Raw genomic sequence first — 19,598 nt, 5'->3', positions numbered from 1 at the left:
TTTCAATGTAATTACGCCACAATAAATGCATTGATATACAATATCTCACGAAAGTTAGGACACCACTCACATTATTGAAAAAGTACTGTATATTCTGAATTTTTCATTTATTTTCATGGGACATCAGTAGAAATGACACTGCTACAACAAGTAGTCAGCTGCAAATGTACAGTAATTTCCCCTCAGAACAACACAGCCATTAATGGCTTAATGCTGGAAACAAAAGCCAGTTGACCAGAGTGAAATTTTCCAAACATGGGGTAATGTTTCAATATTTTGTGTGGCCACCATTATTCTCCAGCATTGCCTTAACACTCTTGAGTGTGGAGTTGACCAAAGCTTCAGATGTCACCATGGGATTCCTCCTCCATTCCTCCATGATGACATCACAGAGCTGGAGGATGTTAGAAAGCTTGTGCTCCTCCTCCTCCACCCATTTGAATAAGCCCCACAGTTGCTCACTAACGTTTAGGTCCGGACACATGCTGGGCAACTCTGTCTCCTTTACCCTCAGCTGCTTCTGCAAAGCAGTGGTCATCGAAGAGGTGTGTTTGAGGGTAGTTCAAATGTTGAAATGCAGCCCTGTCGCTAAGTTTCTGAGGGGGGAAATTTGCACTCTTATACAAGATGTGGATTGATTACAATTGAATAAAATTTAATTCCTTCAGTGTTGTCCCATGAGAATATATTAAAATATTTTTAAAATGTCAGGGGTGTGCACACTCTTGTGAGATACTGTATTGCGGGGTTATCCCTCATTTTTGTTGCAGGTCAGATTGTAGTTATGGTTTCCCCTCAGAGGGCCATTATAACTGTGAAACCAAAATATTGTTTCATCGCCTCATCATATTTACACATGCCATTTATGAACTACTTTTGGAATCAGAAACCAAGGGCAATGGGGTTTTTGACTATTGTTCATGTTTGGTAAAACAAACATGCTTGCCATATCTCAATGTTATCACTTATGATCTCATAATTTGAAATTTTAGTATAGATTTTAGCAAGAAATATGGAAGGTGACACATGTGATTTGCCTTCGCTGTCCACATAAAATCATGTGGCGGGCCGGGTATGGCCCCCGGGCCTTGAGTTTGACACCTATGCTGTCTCGGAATACATAGATGTTTTGATATTTGTGGTCGATAGGCTCCATTCCAAAAACATCTTAATTCTTCACTGGCAAAAAACTCAATTCTAGTGAGTTGGTCTTGCCTCTGCTATCCCTCACAGAAATACCAGACAGCTTTTGTTTGAAAGGCAGAGCTTTTATTTTGAAAGCCACTCCACAGAACCAGTGAAACTGGCAGGAAAAGTGAACTGCTTGATGAGATTTCATGAAGCAAACGCACATTTAATGATCATCTCGTCACACATGTGTAGGCACTGGTTCTTGAAAAGCAAAAGCAGCTCAGACAGTGGCTCTTTGTTAGCACTGGCGTCTCTTGGCGTGGCCCCGGACTCACCAACAATCTACTGTGTTTTCAAGGCCCTGCTTATACGCAAGCACACAACAACTAGCACTGTGGTAGAAAGACAAATAATGTTGTGTCATAATTACGCCTGTCAGTCCAACCTGTTCGCCCAGGATGATGTTCAATGTTGATATTGACACAAGAAATACAGGTAACAATTATGGTGTAACTGCTAACAATTGCTCCTCCTAATTCATGCTGTCCAACATTAAACTCTAATTATTCATTTTCTATACTGCTTGTCCTCATTAAGATTGCAGGTGAGCGGAGGCCCATCCCAGTTGACCCTGAGTGACAGGAACCCTGGAGTGGTTGCCAGCAAATCGCAAAGCACAGCTATCTATGGCCAAATTTTCACCCAGTAGAGACTTACCATGCACGTTTTGGAAAGTGGACTGAAGCCAGAGCACCCCGAGACACGGCCCTGTGCAGAGATTTGAATTTGACAAACCTGCTAACCACAACCACACTATGCTGGCCAAATTTAAAATGGTTCCTCAAATTGCTGCCATATAATCCCAGATCAGATTCGGGGAATGTGCTCTGGCCGTGTGCGGTCAAAATGCAGGATTCAAATTCCTTTCCATTCATTGCATTGTTTGAACGATCCAAATCACATTTAAACTTCCAAATGTGTGATGCTGGATTTAGGGTATGGTTACACAACAGCAACATTATACAAACTTCCTGTAAAAACTATAATTTCATCAAACTGATACCTGTTCCCATGAGCCAGAACAAATGACTGAAATATGGTATACAGTACATTTGCTTAGATAATGGACGCATGTACACGTTTCTTCTTCTTCTTCTTTTTCTTCTGCTCAGTACTCAACATGAATCTCGTACCAGGGAAGAACCGACTGCCGGAGACAAATTCCGCTTGTATTGTTATATACTTTGCCATTACAGCTGATTCTGATTCTGTTTAACAGATGGCTTTTCTCAGCATGTAAATAGAAATAATCGTCCTGTTCTGCCCGCGACCCTCGTGAGGATAATCGGCTCAGAAAATGGATGGATGGTCTTGTTCTAAAAAATTTCACTCTGAGAACCCCTTCTCAACACCCAGCATATTCACATTCCAAAATGAAGTAACCATATAAATAAATAACTAAACTGACAATGATCCTCATTTGTAAGACATTCTTCTCTTCTTCTTCTTCTTTTCCTTTCGGCTTGTCCCGTTAGGGGGTCACCACAGCGTGTCATGTTTTTCCATCTAAGCCTATCTTGTGCATCTTCTTCTCTAACACCCATTGCCCTCATGTCTTCCCTCACAAACATCAATCCATTCATCCATTCATCCATCCATCCAACCATCCATCCATCCATCCATCCATCCATCCATCCATCCTTTTCTTTTTGTAAGACATTCTTAAAAGAACACATTTATTCTTAAATCCAAGTAAGGCACTTGAGGGGAAAAATGTAGTTTTCACCAATGTAGGTTAGCTCAATTACAATCCACAAACATACACTTTTTTTTAACTAGATGATGATTGCTAAAAAGAAAAATATCGGACATTACAAACCATCCTGAGAATAACTGAAACAACAACAAAAAAAGCAGTCCCATATTTAATTCTGTGCAGAGTTGCGGATGTTTTTCTACCCAAAGTATGTCAAAGTTGGTGAGGATCCCAAGTAATTAGATACATTTGTTTAGTTTTGGGCGGCACGGTGGAGCAACTGGTTAGACCGTTGGCTTCACAGTTCTGAGGACGGGGATTCAAATCTTGGCCCCGCCTGTGTGGAGTTTGCATGTTCTACCCGTGCCTGTGTGGGTTTTCTCCAGGCACTCTGGTTTCCTCCCACAAATCCTAAAAACACGCATTCATTGAAGGCTCTAAATTGCCCCTAGGTGTAATTGTGAGTGCGACTGTTGTCTGTCTCTATGTGCGCTGCGATTGGCTGGAACCAGTTCAGGGTGTACCTCACCTCCTGCCCTATGATAACTGGGTTGGGTCCAGCACTCCCACGACCCTTGTCGGGATAAGAGGCTCAGAAAATGGATGGATGGATGTTTAGTTTTGTATGTTTCCAGACTTAGGGTTAGGGTAATCACTCTTATTGGCCATGTACATTTCCTCAGTGTTCAGATTATCCCTCACATGGACGTTTGACTTTGACATGGTTTTCATATGTTTGGTTTCCTCAATTTTTTTTTTCCTATGGCAAAATCTGCCCTGCTCCTTGTACCACATTCATCTATTCATCTGGCATACCAAAATATTTTGAACTCTCCATGCAGCCTTTGGTCAAATAAAAGCCAACAGACACATTCCATTTCACAGCCTGACACAAACACAGGCTGAGAATTTAGAGCAGGCATGCAAGAGTATCTTTTGGAGTGGAGAGAGGATGGTTCACACACTAAGAAAAAGGAGTAACAGAATTATATAAATGGTTTCCGCCGTCAAGATTGAGGAAAATTCTCAGATTGTCTAACTTCTGTTTTCCGTCACAGTGTTTCAACCAGACAGGTTCACGTAGAAGTCAGTCTTCTAGGGCTGAAGATCTTTGTGTTTCATTTCTAAAAATATACTTGACATTCACTTGCCATTTTAGCACAATAGGCAGAGAAACACACTGCTCTTTTTGCCCTCTCCCCAGATAATGCAAGTAATAGTTGCACAATGAAAGCTCCCGTGTTTCCAAAACAATCGCAAAGCCTGTTTGTGAACTTAATGCATTAATGGAGAAAACATCTTGATTATAAACGAGACTCTTAACTTTACTATGCAAAAATGTGAGAAATGTTTGCGAGAGGAAGAAGTATGTCATGTGTTTCAGGATATTGAATGTTAAGACTTGGACTGATACATTTGAAATCTATCAGCATAATGTCAAACAGACTTCTTTTATTGCCATTGAATTGGAGGACGTGTACCAGAGGATCACTGAGACTAATCTGGAGTTGAACCGATTTATAGTCAATCAGTGTCCAGCCTCTATCACACAGCTGTAAAAGGGAGTAACTTAGGTTTGATGATTAAACATTTTAAAGGTCTATATGCGTCTCATTGTTCAAAGTCCAGGACATGGCAGGAGCGCCGGTGGAGGATGAACCATTTTACGGCACATTGACAGGCAAATTTGAAAAGCTTCTCATCACTCATTCACAGCAGTGAGCTTGCAAAGGGCACAATACTAGCTTGCGTGGGAGTTAAACAAGACCCACAACTGCTCGTGGTTCCTTAGCCTGGGGAAATTTTTTTTTTTAATTGATATTAAAAAGTCCATAAATCCTAGATGTTTTCAAAGCGGGTGTACAGTTTTGTCAGAGAAAAAACACGAGTTGCGCATGTGTGACTCGATGCACTGTCAAACACATGTTAGGGTCCCAAAGAACTCCAGTTTTCTGAATCCACACCACACCTCTCTGTTCACACAGGGTTCTATTATTCTGCAACTTTAGGTTTGAATTTTTTTTGTGTTTGTTTAAACCAACTTTCCCCCAAAGATATTTTCCCTGTATTACTTATCTTCTTGGCGGGTCTTTGTCATTATATTGGTATATAGTAAACAGGAAAAACCACCCTGCAGCCTCAAACAGGTTACACAGCAAAATATACTGGATTACTCGAACCCCCCCAACCTCCCCCACCACTCCTACCCCGAAGAAAAATTGACCCCTCCCCCTTCCCTGCACAGCCTTGTATCTGTAAACAGTTAAACGTTTACTACAAACACTTCCCCTTCCCCCCCCAGCAGCAGCCAACAAGGACAACCTTTCCTCCTTGCCCATTTCTCAGAACAGTAACATAACTTCTTGGTTTTATAATGGACACAGGGGACACTTTTAACCACTTTTGCCTACTACTCACTTAGATAGAATGTTGCTATTGGCCATCTTAAAATTGTGAGGAGAAATAACCACATCAGGTAGCCAAAAGTGGCCTGTTTAGCCACACCTTGGGAGCGGGGTGATAAAAGTCGCTAAATGTGGCGTTAATTTGGTTAAACTGCTTCAATTTGGTTGCTCAGATCTCTGTGGGTCATACAGCAAGTTTGCATGTAATAATATTCAACATTCACCTTTTTGTAGTTGGAAAGACTTTCAAGGGCGTTTCAGGGGCACAGGGTGATTCATTCATTCATCAAAGCGCTTTTACGGTTTCCTGCAAACGAAACAAACCCTCCACTTCCTGTACGCATTTCCTGCTGTAGCAGCAGCTAAGCTTTATTCACAAACACAAACCTGGTATCTCAGTGCAGAGTACAAGTAAACACTCTTTAATTCGAAAAAACAGCAACAATGACCACTAAGATCAGTAGCTTGAAACTTTGACCTTCTCTGAAGAAGAAGGCCACAATCTAGAACATTGGTCAGATACGTAAACTACATAAGATCGGCAATCCACTTTATCTTAATTTGGGAGTGACATTTCGCTCTGACCTCTGACTCCTAGCACAGACAGGGAGAATGACCTCCCCTTTTATCCCTTTTAGAATGTACCGGATTATTATCTTCTACTAACCTTGAGTGAAAGGAGGCAGAAATAGGGCCAGAGAGTAAGGAGCGAATGAAGGGCAAATTTCTCTTCCGCACTCTACCATAAAAACCCCACCTCCCGTCTCACACGGCACCACTACTATACACCTGTGTGATTTCAACCACCCCCACCCACATAAAACCAACTCCCCCAAACCCCTCCTTCAACCACCCCCCTTCACCTCAGCAGGTAGGTATAAAAGAATGCTAATGTGAAGCGGTCTATCTTCTCTGCTTGGGCGAGGGAATTCATAGTGCTTGGAGAGAGAGAGAGGAGAGAGAGAGAGAGAGAGAAGAGAGAGAGAGAGAGTGAGAGAGAGAGCGAGAGGGAGAGAGAGAGAGAGAGAGAGAGAGAGAGGCGGAGTAGGAAAGTCGAAGTTAAAGACAATTGGATTGGCTGTTCTCGGACTTACACTGCAAGCATGGGGCTGGGAGTAAGTATTGGAACTTGTTGCTCACATGCTTTGGCCTAGTTTTGTCAAGTCCTGTGGTTCAGCTTGAGCTCATGTTTTGGTGAACTTCTACTTTTAGTTCTTCAGTCTTGTGACGGTCTTTTCAAAGTGTTCCCTGGCTGACTTTTGACCAATAATTAGCCTGTCAGTCTGAATGTTTGCCTAACAAAGAGGCAATCTTTTTTCTGGCATGTGGCTTCACTTATCCAAAGGTTCATTTTGTTCCTCTTATCTTTTTGAACCAGAGAGGGAAGGATGAGTACAAACTGGCAGCAACCTCTGATGGCGGGGACAAGAAAAACAAGAAGGCGAAAGACAAAAAGAATATGGATGACCTGAAGAAAGAAGTAGATTTGGTGAGTTCTCCGTCTAAATAGTCGGAAAAGGCATGAAATGCGGTGACCTTCCTCAACTCGATAACCACCATCCTGTAGGCATGACCCATCTTAGGCTCTATTCAAGCCACTGTTGGCTTTCATTGGTCACCGTCATGGCCTGGACAAATACTCGGCTCATGGCGTAGTCACATGAAAGGAAGCTGTGTGCCCTCAGTTTCACAAGAGCTCCTTTCTCAACGAATGCAAGCACCATCACGTGTTTGTCATTTTGCAGTGTAAATCTTTGAGGGAAGCATGAATAGCCTTTTTTTTTTTTTTTTTTTAGCACAGCACAAACTTTATATTTTAGTATGAACGTAGTTGCTCAAAAGTAGCTGCTCAGTATTATGCAAAATAATATGTGAGTTGAAGTGTCCTGCATTGAAAGGAATGCATGACCGCCTGCCAGTGTCTTCTTCTTCAGCATGAATATGAGTTTTCATTTTTTTAAGGTCACGAGAGCGTTTCAAGTTCCCTTTGAAGAAAAAAAAATGTTTTCTGTGAATACACAGAGAAGTTACGTTTCCCAACTGCAACTTGCCAATAGGTAGGAGGAGCTTTATAAAAGACATAAGTGTTCTTAAAGGGTAAAATAAAGGTCAGCGTGACCTTCTTCAGACACAAAAGTGTCCTTCACTAGGTCAGTTGTGAGGACAAACTAACCAATGAATATATTGTACCTTTTTTAAGAGTCCAACCACGTCATACATACTGTTAAAACGTCAGCTTATTCTTTTTTTCTTTTTATTTGAATGCTGCTTAACCAATTGTCCCAACTGACTTTGACAAGGTCACACAGATCAGTGCCGGTTAGGATCAGCTTATTAAGTAGTTCCGTATGTTTTATTGTTACCGGCCACATTATTGAAAAAGAACTAGGACAGGACCTGGCCATAACTAATGAATTCAAAATGAAAAGAAGGTTAAAATGGTAGCTTTGTAATATAATGGGCACTAAGATTCCCCTTTAGGTGAAAATATTAATGATTGTGAGCCTCAGTATGTCTGAACTTTAACTCAAAGTCCTCGCAGCTCTTAAGGACATTGCAGTACCATAATAACCGTATCAGCAGAGTAGCATCAACATAAAACTTTCTTATCTTCATTAATCTTTTAAAAACACTTTTTCATTCAAGTTTGGCTTTGTTAGCAGAAGCAAAGGAATAATTGCAGCATTGGTGAAACAATGACAAAGCTATTAATGATTAACAAATGAACGCAGTTAGTCACAAATGGATTTGGTTGTATATTTACCTTAAAGGTACTACATTGTCTAAGGAACATAGGCTGAGATTGAATTGTTATTAATATTTGAAATTAATTAAATGAATGGATAAATAAATGCCCATCAGTTGCAGCCCAAGTTGGGTTTGGAGTCGGATGTCATCATCCAAATTAAATTCTGCTTTTTCCTTGTGGGCGTTCAAACACAAACGCTGTGTAGGCGCATGCATGCACGTCAGAGGCTCTTGTTCATATCTCTCACTCATACGCAACCCTTTCAGTTATATCAATTTTACTGAGTAAATACATGAAGCAGTGCAGAACCCATGTTTGTCTGACTATTGTTGAATGCCAAGCACATAAGCAAACTTCCAATGCAACAGACATTCATCAGGTTGGTTCGGCTGGACTGTTAGCAACAAACTATTCTCTGGTTTCTTGCAACTTCGCCCACACGTTGGACTTTTCAATCTGCCAGCAGACACTTTTGTTCAAACGTCTGCTTGCCCTGATCTTCAGATTGTACCATATACTGTACACTCAGAATACCTAACACATGATTTTGCAAGAGTCATCTGTGAGGTCCATCTTTCTCCAAAACCTAATTGAAAATCTCTGTCTTTTTATCTACAGGATGATCACAAGCTCACCTTGGATGAGCTTCACAGGAAGTATGGAACTGACTTGGCCAGGGTAAGTTTAGCAGTTGCGTTGTGGTTGCTGTGCTCATACCCACACAGGGCAGTACAAAAGCGATGCGAACACTAAGTACAAATTAATGGTTATATAGATTCATACATACCTGCACATCTAGGATAATAATATAGCGGTGGAAAATGGACAAACAGATAAATGTATTCCAATTTCTTCTCTGGAGGAGTAATTTATATCTTTTCACTTCTTCATTAACATAGCTGCATTAAACTCATCAATTTCTTCATAAGTTTTGGCAAAGAAAATTTCAGCATGAGGGCAACCTGGCAATGGACACTTGGGGTGTAGTGACAACACACAATACAGCCTCACATACACAAAGCACTTGACTGATGTTGATAATCGACTGAAACTTGATCCGTCTCAGTTCTTCTCTAAACAAAGTCTTCATTCTCAGTGACTCTGCCAACTCCCACCTTTTTTCCCCGCTCGTTTACTTGCTAACATGACCTTGACTTACAGTCTGAGTACATACAGTTTGCAAATAACAGAACCTCTCATTTCCCTTATCACACACCAATGTCTCGATTATTTTATTCTATTTTATTCCTCAATGTAACCAAGCTTAAATCCTCCACCTCCCCTGCTCAAAAATACTGTATACACTCATTTAATTCCATTATTTTTTCATAGTTCTTACCAGTGTACTGTATTTTACTCCTGTTTAGGGTCTGTCCTCCTCCAAAGCAAAGGAGATTCTGCTCCGGGATGGCCCGAATGCCCTCACGCCACCACCCACCACACCTGAGTGGGTGAAGTTCTGTAGACAGGTATAATGAATTTCCAGGAATTAATTCATCAAATTGTCACAATTTCACCACATCCCAAATATCTCCTCTCTCCAGCTTTTTGGAGGTTTTTCTATGCTTCTCTGGATCGGCGCTATCCTTTGCTTCCTTGCTTACGGGATCCAGGCTGCCTCTGAAGATGAACCTGCCAATGACAATGTAAAGTAGTCTTTTAGAATGTTTTGTGTGCGTGTTTGTCCAACCCATTTATTCTTTCTTGCTCTTATAGTTGTACCTTGGCGTTGTGCTCTCTGCTGTTGTTATCATCACCGGTTGCTTCTCCTACTACCAAGAGGCCAAGAGCTCCAAGATTATGGAATCCTTCAAAAATCTGGTCCCACAGGTGAGTTTCAGCCAAACCACATCACATTATCAAAAGGGTGCCAAATCTGACGTGCCTATAAGTATAAACTGTCTCTCACCACTTATTCTATAGCAAGCCTTGGTTATCCGTGACGGAGAGAAGAATAATATAAACGCTGAGGATGTGGTGGCGGGAGACCTGGTGGAGGTGAAAGGTGGTGACAGGATTCCCGCTGATCTGCGAATCATCTCTGCCCATGGGTGCAAGGTCATTATTCAGCTCATAAAACATCTTTCGCATGGTGGTTAAGAACAGCCATCTCCCAGTGTATTTTTGTTTGTTTCACCATGGTTACCATCCTTCAGGTGGACAACTCCTCTTTGACTGGTGAATCCGAGCCACAGACTCGTACTCCAGACTTCTCCAACGACAACCCACTAGAGACAAGAAACATCGCGTTCTTCTCCACCAACTGCGTTGAAGGTCTTGCTTATGAAAAAAAACACACCAATCATTAATGTCTAGAATAGTTAATGACTTTTAAATACCTTTCTACAGGCACAGCCAGAGGAATCGTCATCAACACAGGAGATCGCACTGTCATGGGTCGCATCGCTACCCTGGCGTCGAGTCTGGAAGGTGGCAAAACTCCCATTGCCATTGAGATTGAGCACTTTATCCACATCATTACTGGTGTAGCTGTCTTCCTGGGTGTGTCCTTCTTCATCCTCTCCCTCATTCTCGGGTATGGTTGGCTGGAGGCTGTCATCTTCCTCATTGGGATTATTGTTGCCAATGTGCCTGAGGGTCTCCTGGCAACTGTTACTGTGAGTTTCTCTGTGGGTTAACTGTTCTTTCTAATGCCTGTGTTTAAATGCCACTATAACATTGGGTGTCCCCAGGTATGTCTGACTCTGACTGCCAAGCGTATGGCGAAGAAAAACTGCTTGGTGAAGAATTTGGAAGCCGTCGAGACCCTGGGCTCCACCTCCACCATCTGCTCAGACAAGACTGGGACCTTGACCCAAAACAGGATGACAGTTGCTCACATGTGGTTCGACAACCAGATTCACGAGGCAGACACCACCGAGAACCAGAGTGGGACATGCTTTGACAGGAGCTCTGACTCCTGGGCTGCCCTGGCTCGAATCGCTGGGCTTTGTAACCGCGCTGTCTTCTTGGCAGAGCAGAGCAACATTCCCATCTTAAAGGTATTAACTTGTTTTGATATCTTCAGTTCATCAGGCACTAAATGTTTTGGAATAATTCACCTCTTCCACTACAGCAGTGGTTTTTGAAACCTTTTGGACCCCGTGCCCCTTTTTGGAAATTAACTTTTTCCGCCGCCCCACTGCTTGATATTTTCTCAGACTGGGGGCGGTGCGAGCACTGAAAATTGTAAAAGCTGTCTGTGGTGGGTAATAGCGCTAAAAATTGAGAACCGGGGGAGAGTGGGGGAGGGACTGAAAGATTATCAAGCGGGGGGCTGAAACAATCCATGACTCCCATTGAGATAAAAAAAAAAACAAACAAAAAAAAACACTGGACTATAACAACAGTGTGTGACCACAGGTGAAGGATCTATATGTTATCATGCTGTTTTTAAGTAACTGGATTCAGCTCATGTCCCTCACCCATTCATAAAAAAAATGAAATCAAGAGTGAGTTTCTCAGCAATATGAATGTGAAAAAAGCTACCACATAAGAACTGTATTACAAATCTTTAGGAAAACTGTTCCTAGCTTTGTATTAATTCCCAGATATGCAGAACAATACCTTAAAGAACATCCACCAAACTGTGCGTAGCAGTATGCAGAAGAACACAGTGGTTGTTGCGAGTGTGTTCACTGATCTTAGTACTTTTGACTGACAGAGGGACGTGGCCGGAGATGCCTCTGAGGCTGCCCTGCTCAAATGCATTGAGCTGTGCTGTGGATCTGTCAAAGACATGCGAGACAAATACCAAAAGGTTGCAGAGATTCCCTTCAACTCCACTAACAAGTACCAGGTAAATAGCAAAAAATAAAGTGCACAGAAACTGCTCACTTACGTCCCCTGCTGGATGGATTAATCATCACTTTATTAAGCATTGTTTGACTAACTATTAACATTCTGGACTGATATTGTCCATTTAAGGGACAATGAAGCATTGGCTTTGTTAACGATAAGAAACACTGAAAACTTCTCTCTTAAAACTTTGTGAATTTTTTTTGTGCTCAAAACATGGTTTTACCTGACTTGTTATGCAGCTCTCCATCCATAAGAACTCAACCTCGGGAGAGACCAAACACCTGCTGGTCATGAAAGGTGCCCCAGAGAGGATATTGGATCGCTGCTCCACAATCATGATACAGGGCAAAGAACAGCCACTAGATGAGGAATTGAAAGACGCTTTCCAGAACGCCTACGTTGAACTGGGAGGACTTGGAGAGAGAGTGCTTGGTAAGTCCTTGCTTTATGTCAGGAACTGACTGTAGAAATATAGTTATTGCATGTGTCAGTGGGTTTTGTCCGGGCAGTCGGGATTTTTCCAGCAGTCCACCAACATGTGGGCTCCAATATGTTCTGTTCAGATTCTTAGAGGATCTACAATGACTGTGACTGTGATGCCTGGGATTGAATGTTGACATGTACAGAAAACTGATGTCTAAAGAAAGTAAAACATTTTTAGGTTTCTGCCATTTCAATTTGCCCAATGACCAGTTCCCAGAGGGTTTTGCTTTTGACACTGATGAGGTAAACTTTCCCACTGAGAAGTTGTGCTTCATTGGCCTCATGTCCATGATCGATCCCCCTCGTGCTGCTGTGCCAGATGCTGTTGGGAAATGCAGGAGTGCTGGAATCAAGGTAAAGTTACACCTAAGATTGTGAGTTTGCTTGCTTGCTAAATGTGTCAATTGTCTGCCGTTCCATCAACATTGTTACCTTACTCTCCCCCCAAAGGTTATTATGGTAACAGGTGATCATCCAATCACAGCCAAGGCCATCGCAAAGGGCGTGGGCATCATCTCTGAGGGCAATGAGACAGTTGAAGACATAGCAGCTCGCTTGAATGTTCCAGTGTCAGAGGTCAATCCCAGGTTTGTACCCTCATCAAACCTTGTGGCTGAGTGTTTGTATTGCCAAATACTCATTGCATTACAATAAATTGTCCTTCTTAAGCCAATCCTTAAATCAATTTGTGTACTGTACTCAACTAAAATGCTTTTACCCCTGAGTCACTGCCGACAAATAAATCTAGACATTCACAAACGCATACATCACTGTGCTGCACCTCCAGATTTCGTGGCTGCACTGCGTCCTGTGGGCACAAAATATTTTATTACACTTTAGCCATTTTCATTTTGCCTTTTTAATCGATTGGTTCATCACAGCCGTAATATGAGAGTCAGCATTTATTTGCATGTCCCTTTCAGAAAGAACTCCCCAATGTCAGGCACACAACTTCAAACTTGGTGTATTTCCACCTTTCTTCCAAATCTGTTTCAACGTCCCTAGCCGGCAAAACCCGTGTGGATTTAAACCCCACATCTGGAATCCGTATTTTACAGGATAGCAGAGAAAAATATGTCCAAATACTGAAGTGTAGCAAGTGATCCATTTGTCTCTATTTATGAGGTTCCTCCCAAAGTTTTTGTTCTTATTATTGTGTCTGGGCTGGTTTTGTTATCTTCTTCTTTTGGCCCATATTTTGTATCAGAAAAAAAGTTGAGCATTGTTCGAAAAATGCATGTGTTATGCTTTTCTCTTTCCTTTCTCATGTTGAACTCGAGTCACAGTATTTATTAGACTGCAGGCAGCGAATTTAATAAAGAAAATAACCTTGGCATAAAGTAGCACTGCATACTGATACAGCCATATGTCTTTCCTTCGCAAGCAATGGTATTTTAAAAACTCTTTTGTTTTCTGTCTCGTCCACTCGTGCATTCTATTGAGATCACAGAAGGAACAATATTATCAACCAGTGAAAGAATGTTTATAAGTGGAGTGACACAGGTCACATATGTTTAAACCCTATAAGCTCAAAATGCAGAAAAAGCTGTAATATATTTATATGAACCAAGCCAGGATGCCCGCTAATGCTGCCACGATTTCCTCTTCAAGAGATGCTAAAGCCTGCGTTGTCCATGGCGGGGAGCTGAAGGAGATGACCACAGAACAGCTTGATGACATCCTGAAGCACCACACTGAGATTGTCTTTGCCAGAACCTCTCCTCAACAGAAACTAATCATTGTGGAAGGCTGCCAGCGACAGGTCAGAAATTCAGTCCTATGACCAATGGGTCTTCTGACACATTCGCTGACCACTCCCTTAACACATTGGTCACTCTTCACCATACAGGGAGCTATTGTTGCCGTGACTGGTGATGGCGTCAACGACTCTCCAGCTCTGAAGAAGGCCGACATCGGTGTTGCCATGGGGATTGCTGGATCTGACGTCTCCAAGCAGGCAGCTGACATGATCCTGCTGGATGACAACTTTGCTTCCATTGTTACAGGAGTTGAAGAAGGTAATAGGGTGTTTCTAAGGTGACACCCGTCAGAACATTGAGTGTGGCTCGTCTCTTGATGAGTAATCTATGCCCTTGTATCCCATTGGTCAGGACGTCTGATCTTTGACAACTTGAAGAAGTCCATTGCTTACACACTAACCAGCAACATTCCTGAGATTTCTCCCTTCCTCCTCTTTATTATTGCTAATATCCCCTTGCCCCTGGGAACAGTCACCATCCTCTGTATCGACTTGGGAACTGACATGGTGGGTGTCTGATATCTTTTTTGTCAACTTTGATTGCAATTTTATGTTCCGGCATCTGTGCACAGATAAGTAGCATTTTTATGACCCCTCCAGGTTCCTGCCATCTCATTGGCTTATGAAGCAGCCGAAAGCGATATCATGAAGAGACAGCCAAGAAACCCTAAAACTGACAAACTGGTGAACGAGAGGCTTATCAGCATCGCCTACGGACAGATAGGTACGTGTATTTCTGTTGTACCGGAAAATCAATAACCAGATTGTCCCTTATAGACAGAAAGCTTGTCTGTATTGTTTTTCTGCCTCAGTTCTAAAGATCAGTGCTCTGACCCTCTACTAGGTATGATGCAGGCCACAGCAGGCTTCTTCACATACTTTGTGATTCTGGCAGAGAACGGCTTTTTGCCCATGGATTTATTGGGAATTCGAGTCCTCTGGGATGACAAACATGTCAATGACTTGGAGGACAGCTATGGGCAGCAATGGGTCAGTGATTTCCATGGCAAGCAGTGACTTCAGAGCCTAAAATTTTGAACAAAAGGACTAAATACCATTATGTTTTTTTTTTTGTTTGTTTTTTTTGTTTTTTTAATTCAGACATACGAGCGTAGGAAGATTGTTGAGTTCACCTGCCACACAGCCTTTTTTGCAAGTATCGTCATTGTGCAGTGGGCCGATCTGATAATCTGCAAGACAAGGAGGAACTCCATCTTGCAGCAGGGCATGAAGTATGTTTATGTTTGTATGATGGAACAGAGAAGTTACTTTTGAAGATACTGTTCATACTTAAAGCCAAGAATTATTTACTTTTGGACGTTGGTTGTGCTTGATTAAAACTGGTCATTTTCCTCTCTTCTACCCCACAAAAATAATCAAATAATGTACATCAGTTTCAGACATTTTAATCATGTGTATATAATGTACTTGTTCAATTTTTTTTAACATCAGAACTAACTGCATTAAATGTTTTGGTTCCCAGGAACCGCATTCTTATCTTCGGACTGTTTGAAGAGACCGCTCTGGCTGCTTTCCTGTCGTACTGTCCTGGCATGGACATTGCCCTGAGAATGTACCCTCTCAAGTGAGTGAATACGCAAACGTATCCGCAAAGTTGGGCTATCACTTCTCAACAACTTTTGCAAGGAATTTTGTTCACCAGCGGTGGCAGGGTGAAGTGATTTATTGTTTCTGTACTGTTGTGTCATGGTAAAGTGCAACTAATACAAAAGGAAAACCATATGTTAATGAATGATTTTGGACACAGCCACTTTTGCAAACAGCTGTTCTGGGTATGCCTCTGCGTCCCTCTGGTGGAATGAAAAGACGTGGATGGGGAGAGGGAATACTGGCCTTCTCTGTTATTTGTTGGGGTGGATGAATTCTTGTGAATTACAAAATAAGTTCCAAAACTACAATATGAATACACTGTACTGAACAGTGGAACTGTGGATGACTGTGAGGACCCGGGTTTGAATCTGCAATTTCCAAATGAAAGTCATTGAGGTGGGATGTCAAGCTCATATTTTCATGGGTCACATTGTAGTTAGTACTTGCTTTGATGACTTTGCAATTTTGTCATTTTCACAAGAAAGATGAAGTCGGTGGACGTGATTTGCTCTCATGGGCCCCGCAAAATTATTTGGTGGGCCTGATCTGGCCCCTGGGCCACCAGTTAGATAATGTGTCGTAAAGGTTACCAGCCCAGGATCATGGCATTAGTCCCCCGAAGGAGCAATCGTGTATTTCTACAAATGTGAAACAGAATGCATAATTTTCCCGTTTGGTAGTAATATCTCCAGCCAGGACTGGAGTGAGAGACAAACAGAAAATGTCAGAATTGCAGCATTCTCACCTCCTCATCATGTGTCATGTACAACTCCTCCACTTTTCTGTCATCTCAGGCCATGCTGGTGGTTCTGTGCCTTCCCCTATTCGCTGCTTATCTTCCTCTATGATGAGGCAAGAAGATACATCCTCAGACGCAACCCAGGCGGTAAGAATTTTTTTTCTCTTCTATCAGATGGTTGGAGAGTGATTGTTAAATGTGGTAGCTCTTTATCCACTATCAATGTGTACAGTTTGCTGACATGCATGTAGCAAAAAAGTGAGCCCATTGTTAAAAATCTTTTCATGTTAGGACGAGACCTGTATATGGTAGTTTAGGTCATGCTCCACAAAAATCAGGAGCTTGTTGAGGTACTTTTTGTCCCTTAGTGGTACGATATCAACATTCCAATATTTATTGCAAGGCAGATTTTGGACTGATCCAACATGTGCATGCATTTACACAATATCATTCAATGGCTGAATGCGGATCAGCGAGCTTGTGGCAGATGGTGGGTCGTTGTGCCATTTGAACTCTCAACTCATCCATTGTTAATGCTTGATTCTACGCACTGTGCTGAGCAAAACAAGCAGTACCTGTATGCGGGCTTATGATGATACAACTGCGTTTCTAGACACAGTATTTGTGTATGCTACTATACATCTAAGCCTTGGTGAACACATGATGATGATTGCCGCCCAGGCATTACTATCACAATCACAACTAAAACCAAACATTATGACTAATAACATTATTAGTATGCCTCAACATTCATACAAATTAACAACATGATTTTGTGAATGGCTCAGCAAAATTAGGTTTTATTTTATGACCTGAGTGATGATGCTATTATGTCACGGATTCACATCACAAATGCAACATCCTCGGGATCGCAACAGGACGGACCTTTTAATAACTGCAACAGCATCAGGCAGGCTGAATTTTGAGACTACTATCTTAGTGGCTCTTTGGCAAAGTCGCTAATTGTGTCTCTTTTGATTTCCAGGTTGGGTGGAGCAGGAGACCTACTACTGAGCCACAGTTGGACATCATTTACTGCCATGTTACATACTAGTTTGAGGCATCACACAAATTCCATCAATAAGTTAATTTCTCGATTTACATGTCAATAAAACCGGACCCGACTATTATGTAAAACAAGAGTACGTCTGACTTATTTTTCTCAACATGTTTTTGTTTTTGCTTTACTGGACATGTGGAGTGGTGGAAACTGGACTTGAAGGTTCGGAGGCATTTTCAAGGGTCAGCGGTTATGCACCAGTGAATCACGTCTGGTTAACAAGCAAAAGGATTTTCTGCCTCAGCTGCTCCTAAAAAGTTGGGTCCTTGAGTTCTTTGGAGTGTTAAAGATCAGCAAGCAAGGAGAGTTAAACTAAACAAAGAAAACAACAACAAAAAACATCAACTGAGTGAGATTCTGTTAGGACACAACTCATCCTATCTGGTAATCATGTCACCGTTATCTACAAAGAGCAGAAAGAGCAAGCGTGGCAGAAGAGTGTGTGTGTATGTGCATGTGCGTGTATGGGTGTATGTGGGTCTCCTTTATCTCAAGGGCCAGTGTTTGCAAAGGGTCACACTGTTGAGCATTGATGCAACGAGCCCCTCAGTGAAAATGAACTGAAATGGCTCTCATCCTATCTACTTTGTGTTTACCTTGGTCATCATTAAGGCCCCTTCAACTCTTCTCGTTTGTCTGTCTGTCAACCTAGATGTCATGCACACATGCATGCACACACAGACTAAACTACATACAGTAGATGGGAGGGGTGTGGGGGGGGGGGTGAAACCACTGCAAATATATCTGACTCTAATATCTTGCTATTGCAAGATATTTCGGATTACAATTTACAATTGAATTGTCATCTTTAAAATACTGACTATATCCTAAATACATGGAGAAAAATGTTCTTGAGCTGTATCTTCTTCTTTCTTTCGGCTTGTCCCATTAGGGGTCGCCACAGCGTGTCATCTCAGATGGACACTTATATTTTTTGGCACAGTTATTACGGCAGAAGGGCATAATATCGGATAAAAGGTTGGAACAGTTGACTCCATACTGTTTACATATTCTTTGACCCAGGTTTGCCATTTCGGCCCAACCGCTAACCTCTTGCTGACATACCGCATATGCACCGAGTCTTACGCTCACGTCACTAAAACATATTTGCTGGCTACAGTATAAGGTTGCAATTGGGATGATCGTGAATAACTCAAGAAACGATGTCGGCATTGATGCCTGTTTGTGCCAGACAACCTCCTGAAGCAACATTTTTAGCAGCAAAAGCAAAAAAGATGAAAGAAAATAATGTCCTTATTTTGGCTGTGAATGTGTTTTCCCTGATACTTTGTAACAAATATTTCTGATAAATCCTCATGCCAGTAAAAAAAAAAAAAAACTGCCGTGGGAAGATGGAGGGAGCGAAAGAGAGAAAGAAGGAGGTCGACATTATCATGCCTTCATCCTCCGTTCACAAGCACCAGAACGTGCCTGTTGCTATGGCAACTCAATTGAGAGCCCCTTCGCGCTCTCTCTCTCTCTCTCTCTTTCTCTCTCTCTCTACCTCACTTTCTCTCTCTGTTTCTCTCTCTCACTTTCTCTCTCTGTTTCTCTCTCTCTCTCTCCCTCAAACATCTAAATAAAATTGATGCTATTTATAGAGCAAAACTGGCAACATGCGAACGGCGCTGATCGCACATGCGGGGATGTGATTGCAAAACAAAAATACAGCTCTGAAACACAGCTAAATGGCCGCGCCCGTGCACATAGGGCTGCTACTGTGCACCCATCTGTGCATCAAGTCCACCTGGGCTTTTGTTTGGTGATTCCGATGCATTCATAGAAAATGGGTGAGAAGGTTTAAGCGTCCCCACTCTTTACCGTAAACGCGAACCCCATGTTGTTTGATCACTCTGTGGTTTAACTTGACAGTCCCTCGAGCACAGGCGATAAGATCTATTTGCATACACAGGGAGCTCGAGGGTCAACTTATCACAAACACATTCCCTTTCATAAAGAGCCACTTTGGGGAGTTGACAGTGGACACTCGGCCTACTCCGTGTAGTTAGCCACAAGGCAGCGAGGAATGCCCCCCATTGATTGTTTCAGCCTGCAATTTTGCATCTCTGCAAGAGTATCGGAGTTCTTGCAGACTCCCAGCGGC

The 19,598-nt window shown here is 42.2% G+C and overlaps 1 protein-coding gene across 1 annotated transcript; it reads left to right on the top strand.

Moving 5' to 3' along the window:
- Positions 1-6,273: 6,273 nt before the first annotated feature.
- LOC133506360 (sodium/potassium-transporting ATPase subunit alpha-1) lies at positions 6,274-18,124 on the top strand. The gene is made up of 23 exons (XM_061830427.1): positions 6,274-6,407; positions 6,671-6,781; positions 8,660-8,719; positions 9,409-9,510; positions 9,586-9,687; positions 9,758-9,871; positions 9,965-10,099; positions 10,198-10,315; positions 10,391-10,659; positions 10,735-11,043; positions 11,706-11,840; positions 12,082-12,274; positions 12,504-12,679; positions 12,776-12,912; positions 13,937-14,087; positions 14,175-14,343; positions 14,437-14,591; positions 14,685-14,808; positions 14,929-15,074; positions 15,186-15,316; positions 15,568-15,669; positions 16,490-16,581; positions 17,420-18,124. The coding sequence occupies exons 1-23, from the start codon at positions 6,396-6,398 to the stop codon at positions 17,446-17,448; spliced, it is 3,072 nt and encodes a 1,023-aa protein (XP_061686411.1). The 5' UTR covers positions 6,274-6,395; the 3' UTR covers positions 17,449-18,124.
- The last annotated feature ends 1,474 nt before the right edge of the window (positions 18,125-19,598 follow it).

The sequence above is a fragment of the Syngnathoides biaculeatus genome, chromosome 2 (genome assembly GCF_019802595.1).
Source record: "Syngnathoides biaculeatus isolate LvHL_M chromosome 2, ASM1980259v1, whole genome shotgun sequence".
Classification (NCBI taxonomy): Eukaryota; Metazoa; Chordata; class Actinopteri; order Syngnathiformes; family Syngnathidae; genus Syngnathoides; species Syngnathoides biaculeatus.
The sequence above is the reverse complement of the archived record's forward strand: the minus strand, read 5'-3'. Positions and strand labels throughout refer to the sequence as shown.